At 34.8% G+C, this 12,388-nt stretch overlaps 1 protein-coding gene across 1 annotated transcript; it reads left to right on the plus strand.

Annotated features, from left to right (window-relative positions):
• Positions 1-420: 420 nt before the first annotated feature.
• Positions 421-12,388, plus strand: LOC121997111 (isocitrate dehydrogenase [NADP]-like). The gene is made up of 15 exons (XM_042551359.1): positions 421-824; positions 906-949; positions 1,032-1,141; positions 1,714-1,751; positions 3,370-3,447; positions 4,188-4,241; positions 4,329-4,430; positions 4,541-4,629; positions 4,704-4,807; positions 6,810-6,878; positions 6,955-7,070; positions 10,990-11,024; positions 11,115-11,257; positions 11,418-11,540; positions 12,021-12,388. The coding sequence occupies exons 1-15, from the start codon at positions 560-562 to the stop codon at positions 12,112-12,114; spliced, it is 1,464 nt and encodes a 487-aa protein (XP_042407293.1). The 5' UTR covers positions 421-559; the 3' UTR covers positions 12,115-12,388.

Consider the following 12,388-nt stretch of genomic DNA (forward strand, 5'->3'; position numbering starts at 1 on the left):
TTACACATTTTATAATAATTATAATTTTATAATTAATATAACATGAATATTAAAATTATTGTCATGTGACTAAAAGATCACAAGTTCGAATCCTGAAAATAACTTTTTATAAAAAGTAGGATGAAACTACGTACAATGGATCATTCTTTGAGACTCCACATGACGGGAATTTCGTGCACAGACTATCTTTTTTTATAACATGAATATTAAGTAGATACCCTTTAAAATACTTTCTTTTTAAAGTTAAAGATCAGTAAAATTGTGTAAGACTAAATCGCAATAACACTTATTCAGCTGCCTGTAGTTGGAAAACTTTCAAGGGTAGATTTAAAAATATATAAATGTTGACGGTGGAGACAAAATTTTTCTTTATGAGGTAGAATTAAGATCATAAACGCCGAACGTTTATGAATAATCGGCTTGATTTATTTTACGTGCGGTTTGGCTCGGCTGTGTTACCCTTGAACACCCTGCCTTTGGCAATCACTTCGCCGTCGTCAACGTCCAGTCGAAACGAACCCTACTCGTCACTGTGACAACCAGATCGCCACGCCTTCTCATGCGGCGGTTCCTCCTCACCGCAGTCGCCATGTCGTCTTCGTCTTTCTCCACTATCTCCTCATCTTCCTCTTCCCCTTCCTCCTACTCGACGCTATTTTCTCCAGCCTTAACGAACCGTACAGTGTCAGTCCGCCACTTGCGTCGGAGGCGACCCACCAATGGTGGTTCCCTCACGATTCGTACTGCTTATTCCGTGCGCTGTTTCGCCTCCATGTCCTCCGCCGAACGCATCAAAGTTCACAATCCGATCGTCGAGATGGATGGTGACCCCCTTCTTCTTCTTCTTCTTCTTCTTCTTTTTCATTGTTGGTGCAAACCAGTGAAAAGTCGATCGTGATCTTCAGGTGATGAGATGACTAGGGTCATCTGGAGGATGATTAAAGAAAAGGTGACGAATTTTTGTTTCCCTGATATATGTCTCTTTTTCGTTATCTTTCTTACGTTCTAGCTGTTTTCTTCCTTTGATGCAGCTTATATTTCCATACCTCGAATTGGACATCAAGTACTTCGATCTGGGTCTTCCGAACCGTGACGCCACTGATGACAGGGTCACCGTAGAAAGTGCTGAAGCTACACTGAGGTAACCTACAATCAGCACTTCTGTTTCTTGAAGCACTTGCCCACTCTGGCAAGCGGATGTATAGATTTTTTGATGCAGAGTGCTCTGTAGGTCACTTCACAACTGTATTGATACCTTTGGTCTCCCCTCCCAATAGATGGTTTTGAGGCAATTTATGATATTATGACTATGTCTGAATAACCTGTTGACAAATAGATGCTACTTTAAGAAATTTGCTCTAATTTTCTACGATGTTTGTCTATCTATCATCCGCTTAAAACTAACTGGACACATATTCCACGATGTTATTATTCTTTTTTGGCCTTGACACCTCGAGATGCCTTCACTCCACATTGAACACGAGACTATTCCTATTCCGGGTCATAGCTATAAGTAGGAGCGATAAGTTTAAATGGCCTCCAACAATGCCATCATACACAGATTTGAAACCCTGCACATTGACTGAAAACCATCTAGACTCTGTGTTTAAATTATTGTTTAGGGATATGCTGTTCATTTGTCCTGATGTACGGTTATTTAGCATTTTTTCCATTTAGCTGTGAACAATAAAAACTTTTCCCTGAAATATGCAGGCACAACGTTGCAGTGAAGTGTGCAACAATAACGCCTGGTATGCCAATGCCTTCCACTACCCAGCCTTATGAAATATGTATTCTGTTTTTGCATGAAGTGATTTTTGCTTCAGTTTTCTAGCCTTAATATAATTAAATTTGTGTACTTTTTCATCAGAATAACAATTTGATTTTTGAAACATATACCTTCATACTTGTTTACGCTGCAAATTTATTCAAAAACCAGCACCTGGTAATTAATCTGTGTCTTTAAGCCTGGACCGTGAGTGAACTGATTGAAGTTTGTCTCTACGTTTTCACTACACTATTTGGTTCATCCAGATTGAATATAAGTTTTACAGAAATTATCAAAAATGGAAATCTGGGGAAACTGGCTTGGTGTCATATGGGACTTTTGTTTTGACAGATTTGTATAATTTTTTGATCAGTTCTTCACCATGCTAGACCAGTTCATTATTTAACCAAACTGTTTGTTGTTGAACTCACTAGTCCAATGCGGTTTCTTAAAAGACTGCCGCTAAGATATTTAAAGCATTAGGGGGTTGTTACACTTTTTAAAATACAAGTTGGAAGGTTGCACTGTAATTCTTCACCATGTCCACAGGGGACTGAGAATCATTATTGAACTTTGATTAAACATGTTATTTGCTGTTTTAGGAGACAACAAAATGATTTATTCTTTTCATATTTTTATAACACCATGAAACTGATGGGTTACTCATGGCTATTTTAGTTACCGGAATGCAGTATGGGATACCTATTTTCATGTAAACTTAATTCCAACTTCTGAAATGTTCAAAGAATAAATTTTTTATTGAGTTATTTACTTAAATAACATAACAATTGTGACTAGAGTTATTAAAAAAACACAACTTAAGCCAAAAATGTGATGGTCTCTTATTGATCAAGGTGCTAACTGGTTGCCTGCATAAAACAAGGCATTTGATTCTAAGTCCAATTATACTGTTATCATATATTTTTATAATTCAATAAAGCTAAATTCTAACATTAAAATTTGAAAATCTTAAAATAACAGTATCATGTGCTCACATAGTAAGATTGCTGGTTAATTGCTAGTCAACTAGGCATTCTAAGTTTGTATGATATTTATGGATTTGGCAATGCCAAAGCTTTAGTTGCCTTGGTCTACCCTTAGTTTTGAAGTTTTCCCTTTGTATACCTTCTAAGACTAGATTGTTTGTAAAGTTGGCACAAAATGGAGAATTTGTGAATTGACTCAAAGAACTTAATTATCACCCCACCCTAATATTTCACCCATTGAATTGTACAGACCAATATTTGGCATCCTGATTTGGCTATCTAAACTATGCCCATGTTAAAAAGTCTATTTAAGCCAATTAAATTTTCTTTTGATTAAAATCAGAAAAAATGAAAAATGCACAACTTGAGTAGGGGACACTAAGTACTCAATTATCTTGTCTAGACATGCCATACAGAAAGTAAGTATTTAATTTCCACTATGATTTTATTGTTATGGTTGCTATTTGTTTTTCTCTCATTCTTAGCTACTTGAAGTAAATTTTGTTGGATCCATTGTATGTCTCATTGTTTATATTCTTCCTCATATATTTATAGACATCAATGCCTTTTTAAACTGTTTTCATTAAATTTGTTACCTTCTCTTTTGAATGGCAGATGAGGCCAGAGTTAAGGAGTTTAATCTCAAATCCATGTGGAGAAGCCCCAATGGGACTATAAGGAATATTTTAAATGGTTTGCTTATAAATCTTCCTTTTCTTAATTACGTTGTTATGCTTTGATTATTTTCTCTTGCCCAGCTTGTAGGTTTGGTTGAAGCATTGTAGTTTGTTTCTAAATTTTTCTTCAACCAATTTACTAGATGCTAAATTAGTAACAACTTCTCCAAACAGAACTTCCTCTCTTGTTCAGACACATGTGCTTCTTTCCTAGCATGTTTTTTTCGCTCCGGAACTTTGTTGTGGGAGATCTTGATCTATTTCATGAATCATTCTCCTTGTTTTAATGGGAAGTTAGCAAATACATGAATTGACATTTGTGTATTGCTACTTGTGCCCCTATAATACTATAGATCTACTCAAACTTAAAAATCAATTGATCTTTTAAAGGCATTTGCTTGACTTCAATTCCTTGTTTATTCGTCTCATGCATCTAACTTGTTCCTTTGGGACAATGTTAGCTTCCATTGTAACATAAGGTTGTAACATTTCAGTGATGCTTATTTGGTTTGACTAGGTGACCACTTGGTGTATCAAACCATCTCAAAAGCTTAAGTTATGAGAAGGGAATGAATATGGTGACCACTTATCCCATTGGTCCTGCTGGTTCAATACTATATAATGCAGATACTTAGGTTTCTTGACTTTTGATATTCATATTGACTTTAACAACCGTATAGTGGATATTCCTCTTGCAGTAAATCTGCCTTAGTTCTGTTAGAGCAATTAGTTCATTGGTAATCTAATTTACTATAGGAACCGTCTTTCGGGAGCCAATTCTTTGCCAAAACATACCACGCATAGTTCCTGGTAAGAATCTTCTATTCACTCTTCATCCAAACTCTTTTAAGTGTCTTGCAAATGTGAGCTTTTATGGAATTTTGCATGCACATTTAGGTTGGAAGAAACCTATATGTATAGGTAGGCATGCATTTGGAGATCAGTATCGAGCAACTGACATGATTGTTAAAGGTCCTGGGAAGCTTAAAATGGTTTTTGGTGAGCCCCAATACTTAACGCAGGTTAACTTTTTAATTGTTTTCTCTTTGATACATATGCCTGCTTGATTGAGCGGATCTGACATGATTAGTTTACTTTCGGTAAATTAGTCCCTGAAGATGGAGGTGCACCTGCAGAATTAGATGTTTATGAGTTTAAAGGAACCGGTATTGCATTATCTATGTATAATGTTGATGAGGTTTGCCATCTTGTCCTTGTATAGCAAATTTTATCAAGTTATTCTAGAGGATTAAAATTTGAATGTCTTATCAGTCTATTCGAGCTTTTGCTGAGTCATCAATGTCCATGGCACTTGCAAAAAGATGGCCACTTTACTTGAGTACCAAAAATACCATATTGAAGAAATATGATGGCAGGTACTTATGTCTCATTTACTTGTCACGTTATCAGCATCTTTATGCTTTTTATTCGAGAGTAAAGTGGATCTGTGTGGGTTACATATATTAACTCGGAGTGCAATGTATGTATTAACTCAGAGTTGGGTATGATTCTACAACACAGGTGTAGATCCAACTTCCAAGTGTCCAAAACAGCTGTTTCTAAAATTTTTCACTGGTGAACAATAGTAATGTCAGATGTCAGACAGGGGTAGAGGGAGGGGATAGATGAAACCAAGTATTGAAACATAGTATTATGATGGTTTACCAGATTGGAGCATACAATAAGCAAGCAATTGTGTAATTAAACCAATTCAAGCTTAGTATACAAGTCAGATAATTTTTTGCCACAACTTAGCAAAATTAGTTGCTAATGTATTACCTGCAACTGAGTGCTATCCATACTTGCCTAAACACATGGTCCAGAGGAGGCATGATCCAGATGCCTCAGTTCTCAAGTGCATCCTAGACAAGGGCCTTAATCTGGGCATGCCTTAGTTAACTGTTAGGTATCTTGGTGGGCATATCACCATGGCGGTTCATAATGAAAGAAAAGGAAAGCAATGCTAGAAACTAAGCTATTGGCAGGGGATAGAAAGCTTTGAACCAAGCAGTAGAAAATTATTTTCTATTACTTTTCCCTTCTTGAAGAGATATACTATTAAAATATTTGTTAGTATCTAATTAAAAAGAGGACCTTGATTCCTTAAATAGGCACCAGTGATTTGACTAAACTATTTTTTGTTTGCTCACTTACTTCCATTTACAATATAAGTTTGATTTTGTGGGATGTTGTGGTATTTATTATGATATTTGGTTTACAATGGTATTCGTTTTGATATTTAATGATCTGCTGACAACTCAATTGCCTGCATTTTATTGTTACTCACCAGATTATCTTAGGCTTTCGTAATCATCTTCTAGTACTCTGGACTAAGTAACCTCTTCCTAATCCTCAGCAAGTTTTCTTCTTCTTTATCTGTTGTCACTGGTTATGTTTCTTACAATTCATGCTTGAATTAGTTGTAAGGTTTCAGGTAGAATGGTATTAAGAAATATGATACAATTGCCAAAGTTACCAGGGTAGTTGTATTGCGATAACCGTCTATAAACACTGGGTGGACAAAAGCAAGGAGTCAGATCTAGATATGACAGATTGACAAGTAGTGTGTATGCGGAACGAATTCAATTCTGATAACAAATTGACGCAACAAAAGAATGCTTTGGTATCAAATTGCTGTAGCATGAAAATTGAACCCAAATTGTTATAGAATTGGACAAAATTGATTTGGCACGAGGGACAAGTATAGCAGACAGGGAACTAAAATTGGCTGAGCAATATTATTAGCTAAAATTGGTTTACACAAGAGGAATAAAGTCCTTTTAAAGACTCGAACCATACAGAATTGAGATCAACTAAAAACAAATCAGAAAATAAATAACCCTTTTTCTAAAAGGATTCAGTTAAAACCCAATTACAAATTAGGAAATGAATACCATTAACTTAAACTCCTACCAAAAGTTTCCTGCAGTCCTAAATTAGACAATTACTAACTTTGAAACTTTCTTTAAAGAACTATTCTCCTAAAGGAGAACCTACCAAATAACTCTTCTGGAAATTAATTTCCTTGTTTGCAATATTTTGACCATCAGCACACAATTGACTTCTTGTTTCAAAATTGATTATGTTAGTTGCTTGAAGATGAGGCTTATCACCTTGAAAATTTATGTCTTAATAGATTCCCACCATGATACCTAAGAGCAGCTCATTTCAGATGTTAATCACTGCAATTTATTGTTATCAAATCACAATGAATTTGCTTATTGTTTGTGTATTCTTTCAAGTTGTTTGTCTCCGTTTTGTGAGACTTGGTCAAAAATCATATCTATATTTCAGAGCTTGAATGTTCAATGCACCTCATGCATCGTGTTTAAGGAAGCTTAGACATGGAAGTTATCTGGAATCATGTTGGACTTGTAGGTTTAAGGACATATTTCAAGCAGTATATGAGGAAAAATGGAAGAGCAAGTTTGAAGAACAGTCAATATGGTTGGCATCTCTATTAAGTCCTTTTTGCTTATTTCCTAAAACAATTCCAAACAAGTATTGGTGTTCCTTCTGTCAGGTATGAGCACAGGCTGATTGACGATATGGTAGCTTATGCAGTGAAAAGTGATGGTGGTTATGTGTGGGCATGCAAAAACTATGATGGAGATGTCCAGAGCGATTTTCTTGCACAAGGTAGTTCTTTTAATTGTAACATCCTTATACTACTACAACAATCAATAAGTTATGAATCCTAATTCTTTGATGTCATCTACACCTACTTGGCTTTTATTTTGCCATTGCACTACTTTATCACTAGCACATCCCTGGTCTTTTAATTGACTCCTATTTTGTCAAGTTTAATTTTCGTATTATACTTGTACCAATGCTGATATCATATTAGTGTATATATACATATGCGCGCGCGCGCGCGCGCACACACACACACACACACATATATATATATATATATATATAACCAAAGACACTGGTCGGTTGCAGTAACTCTGCACCAGTAAGCCAAGGAGACCAAATACTAGTACAACAAAATAACACCATATTAGTACTACTTCTTTACATTATAGCTTACGGTATTAGAAACTCAATTCCTTACCCTTGAAAATCATATTTATAAAAACAACCACACAAACAATCTAAAAGAAGCCCTAGAAAACCTAAATAAAGACCTTGGTAAACTTTCTTTAGGAAAAGCAATTACCAGATAGTCACTTACTACCTATAAGTTTCTTACATACAAGACCCAAGACCATCATAAACTTTACGACAACCAAATAGAAATTTACCTATGATACCCTGAGATCATCGACAAATATTGCTACTTATCAATTAGAAGAGCTTATAGATATTGAACAAAATCTAGACACGTTTTCTAATAAATAATTAAATATCCTAAATCCAAGAAGAATATAAAATCAAGGACTATTATCCTTTTCCATAGCACTATAGACATCACAGGACACAACCACTTCATCTACTAGACGGAGGTGAAGAATGATTCACATTTATGACTGAAGAATCATCACGAATACTTTTGCAATGAAAACATAATTATATCCATTTAGGACTAATTATGTTTGGCCTAAGAGGACTTACTAGCATAGGAGTTAAAGTATTTTGAGTCCTTTACGACTCAAGATTTTCTGATAATGATAAAGCCGTTATTGGACTCATTGAAGTTGATATAGATAGTAATTTAGTAATTACATATTTTTGCCCAAACTTCAGTATGATTATTCCAAACTTTATAGAACATATTAAAATCTCCGTTCAAGCCAAAGGATATCGAGATTTTCAAAAACATAATATAAAAATAGACATAATTTTTCTGTCCTATTGAAATAGAAAGCTCTTAGAGTTTTAGTATCCTCCATTTTATTAGGAAAAGCAAGGATTTTAGCATAAATACGAGGTTGAAGGGTTATTTGTCCATGCCTGTCTCAGCTCCCAGGAAATCAATATGGGTAGTTGCTATTGTCATTTTCTTTCGAGAAATAATAAGACCATGTTTTTCGAATAGGTTAAAAATAATATGACGATGAGCATAATGTTCTTGTTTAGTTTTGGAGAAAACTAAAATATCACCTATATAAACACAAGTGCAAAGAGAAACATCTCGAAAAATGTCATCCATTTTCTTTTGAAAAATTTAAGGGGCTACCTTAAGACCAAAAGGCATAACAAGCCACTCGAAATATTCTTCAGGGCAATAAAAGATTGTCCATTTAATGGACTTATGATGCATTTTGACTTACTAAAATCCTGATTTCATGTCAAATTTAAAGTACCATTTAGAGTTTTGAATTTTATTTAAGTGTTGGTCCTTGTTAGGAATTTTATAACCATCTTCTTGGAAGTTATCATTAAGTCTCTTGTAGTTAAATACCATTCTAGATTGGTTAGGTTTCTGTTATGCTCCTTTATTAACTATGAAAGCTAGACTTCGGTGTCTATATATGGACCTTTGAATGACTCCTAAAGTTAGTAGTTGATTGATATGCATTTTATATTCTTTAGTTTCCCAATTTGTATATCTTAAATCAGTTTTAATTGTGAGATCTGAGTTAATTATTGATAGTTTGCAGTAGACTTTGTCTCGGTCCCAATATTTAGTAAGATTGTCTCCAATAATTTCTAGCTTTTTTAATCTAAAAATGACGGAGTCTAAATCAAGTTTATGAGTGTTTATTATTTGAAGTAACTATTTTGAGAGTATTAAATCAGGTGGGATCCCGGTGTCATCAAGATCAGATATAGGTCTTGACCAGCCAAGTAATTCTAGTTTCCCTGATCTTGATAGTCAGAAAGGGCTAGAGCACAAGTTTGACTTGGGTTATTAAGAGATGTTGTTGGCTCACTTGACTGTTTACAGGCATGTTTAGTAGAGCATCAAGAACTATTAATATTGTCAGGAGGCCTAGCTTCAAGGAGTGATTTGGTAGTTAAGGGATGAACAATAGATGGATAGTCTGAGACTATGGGTGTTACTATAGGCGAGGAGAAGAAAAGAGTATAATCCTTGGTTAGAAGGAAAGCTTTGTCAGGCGTTAAAAGGAAATTTAGGCTTAAGATCAAGTGTATATTAGGATGTAATAAGGGTTTAATCCAGAGTTTAGAGAGTGGAAGGGGTGTCTTGTATGTGCCATAGTTATCAGAAAATCGTAAATGTATATTAGTAACGAATTGTGTGCATACTAATTGTTGACCATCAAATTGAGTGCTAATTAATGGTTGAGAGGTCGTTTTGATGAGGGTTTTTGGTATTATTGAAAGCAGTGTGACTTCATCTATTGTGGAGTTAGTATCCCCATTGTCTAAAAAGGCATGCAATGTGAATTCATGTCTATGGATATTAACAAGACATTTGACTCTAATGTCTAGTGTTTTACCTGTGTTACATATACTAGAGGCTTTGATAAAAACTAGATTAGTATCTAGTGGAGTAATGGAAAGTTGCAAGCCTTTACCTTTATTAGAAATCTATGAAAGTGTTGGGTGTAAGGAGTCCATTTAATGTCTTTTCTATGGTAGCAAGGTCGGTTTCCAGTTGATTAAGACGAGTTTCTAACACAGAGACTCGAGTTTCTAATAAAAAGTTCCGAGTGCTACCCTTGATAACTGACTTATGGGTATTTCAATGAAAAAGAGTTGCTGGAGGCATAAGTTATAGGCTTGTTTCCTATAGATCTTACATATGCCTCTCTCGTCTAAAGATGGATAATAACTAAAAAAAAAAAACAAGGGATGTTATCAGTACTTGTTTTTAGTATCCAATCATGAGGACAGTTAAATTCTTCTGTAGTTTTAGTGTTAAGTTGTTTGAGCATTAAATTTATACCTGAATAAATTTTCCCATAATTCTTCTAAATCATCTAAAGGCACATTATCAGTTGGTTCTGAGTTATGCGAGTATGAAGGATATAAGAAAGAATTTACTAGGCTATAGTCAGAGGAAGGCGGTATTTCTTCCATGTCATCTACTGAGACAATAAAGTAAATCGAAAATGTATCAGACACATTTGATTGTACTTCTACCAGGTGATGCATGTGCGCGATGTGCGTGGGCACCTCTCTGCATGGGATTGGAGGCGCCTCCCATGTAGAGAGGCACCCGCGTGCACGCGCATCGCCCGAGATAAAATCGCTCATGAGGATGCTATGATAGTTCTTTTATGCTAAAATTTATAAAATATTTTGCCGATTATTGCCAACATATAGACTTGGTAAAGCATAAAATGTAAAGGATTTAGTGTACCTAAATCTCTGCATTTAGTTATCTTTAGGATTCTAGTATATATCCTTTCCCAGTTCTTTAAACGTTGCTAGTTTATATCTAAATCATTGAAACATACCTTCTTTAAACTAATAATCTTTTTTTATTTCCTCACATCACCATCAACTCTTTCTACGTGTACCTTCGGACTCTCTATCTTCTTAGACCTTACCAACTTCTTTCTCCATTCCATGATCTTTAAAAAATCATGCATTTTTTTACTTCAGAACTTATATTTCAGCAGTTTTTGAAAGATTAACCTCAAGCTGATCCCCAACTTTCCTGAGTGCTATAATTGATGCTTCAACTATTTCGGTGATGCAGGATTTGGTTCTCTGGGTTTGATGTCTTCTGTACTGGTAATGACATAGTCAATTGTGCTTCTTTGGTCTTGGTTTTTCTTTGTTACTGGGTTCTCTGATAATGAGCCTCCTCAAAACTTTCTGCAGTTGTCATCTGATGGGAAAACATTGGAGGCTGAAGCAGCACATGGAACTGTGACTCGACATTTCAGGCTATATCAGAAAGGACAAGAGACTAGTACTAATAGTATTGCATCTATATTCGCATGGACACGTGGCCTTGAGCACAGGTATTTGCAGTTTTTTAAAATTACATTTTAACAAATTATTACAAAATGCCTTCCAACTTCTTTAAGTGGTCTGGGACACCCATTTCCATCACACCTCTGTTATACGTTCATTGTAATTTTGCCAAGACTATTATTGATGTCTTCGACCATTCTTTTGCAGAGCGAAACTCGATAAACATGAAAAACTACTAGACTTTGTCCAGAAGCTTGAGTCTGCATGCATTGAAACAGTGGAACTTGGTAAAATGACGAAGGATCTTGCACTTCTTATCCATGGTCCCAAGTAAGCTCAAGCTATATTCACTACAATTTCCCATTTTACATGAAGCCAAGAACTAGTTATGACAATTTGTGATCATTTGGATCATTATGAGATTTAATGAAATAAAATAATAATTATACCTCTTTTAAAAGATAATTTATAATGTCTAAGATTATTTAATATCTTTAACTAATTAAATTATATTATTTGAAAAAATATTAAATTTTTTAAAGTTTAACATTATTTGTAAAGAGGTCAATTCCTGCTGCCGAGTTTTATATTTTTATCCCAATTTTTGAATATGTTGATTAGCAATAGATAGTAAACCTTTAGATAACGATCACAAATTCAACTTTATGCATCTAACCTTTTGGCATCCCTTTTATTCCTTCTCTCGTCATTTTAGGAGCCATACTACCTTAATGAACATAAGTTACATTTACTTTTTTCCTACAATGATTTGTCAAACTGTTGGATTGTATCTGGTTGTTCTTTACGCAGAGTGTCAAGGGATCTCTATTTGAACACTGAAGAATTCATTGATGCTGTTGCTCAAAATCTCAAAGATAAGATCCAAACAGCATCAACCGTTTAGTGTAGTTTTGCAATTGGCCAAACAGCATCAGCACTGTTTCCTAAAGGTTAGAGTTTGACATGTCAAATTTGAAAGGATCAAGTTGTCCACCTTCGACCAAACATCAGGTTCAATGTGGGAGACAAGATGTTCTTTGTATGGACATTCAATCTGTGTCTACGTAACTCCTAAAAGTGTTAATTAACATTTGTCTTTCGACTCTCTCAACTGATGAATTCTACTTCAGAATGTGATTTATAACTTTATTTTATCCATTTATTTATTGTTTTGGTCA

The sequence above is a fragment of the Zingiber officinale genome, chromosome 6A, assembly GCF_018446385.1.
Source record: "Zingiber officinale cultivar Zhangliang chromosome 6A, Zo_v1.1, whole genome shotgun sequence".
NCBI classification, from domain to species: domain Eukaryota; kingdom Viridiplantae; phylum Streptophyta; class Magnoliopsida; order Zingiberales; family Zingiberaceae; genus Zingiber; species Zingiber officinale.

What these genes read in the sequence shown, in the direction of transcription:
- LOC121997111 (XM_042551359.1), top strand. Translation starts at nt 560, where the DNA reads ATGCGGCGGTTCCTCCTCACCGCAGTCGCCATGTCGTCTTCGTCTTTC. An exon ending in AGTGCTGAAGCTACACTGAG is followed by an intron (nt 1,142 to 1,713) that starts GTAACCTACAAT and finishes TGAAATATGCAG; the next exon opens with GCACAACGTTGCAGTGAAGT. An exon ending in GAGCGATTTTCTTGCACAAG is followed by an intron (nt 7,071 to 10,989) that starts GTAGTTCTTTTA and finishes TCGGTGATGCAG; the next exon opens with GATTTGGTTCTCTGGGTTTG.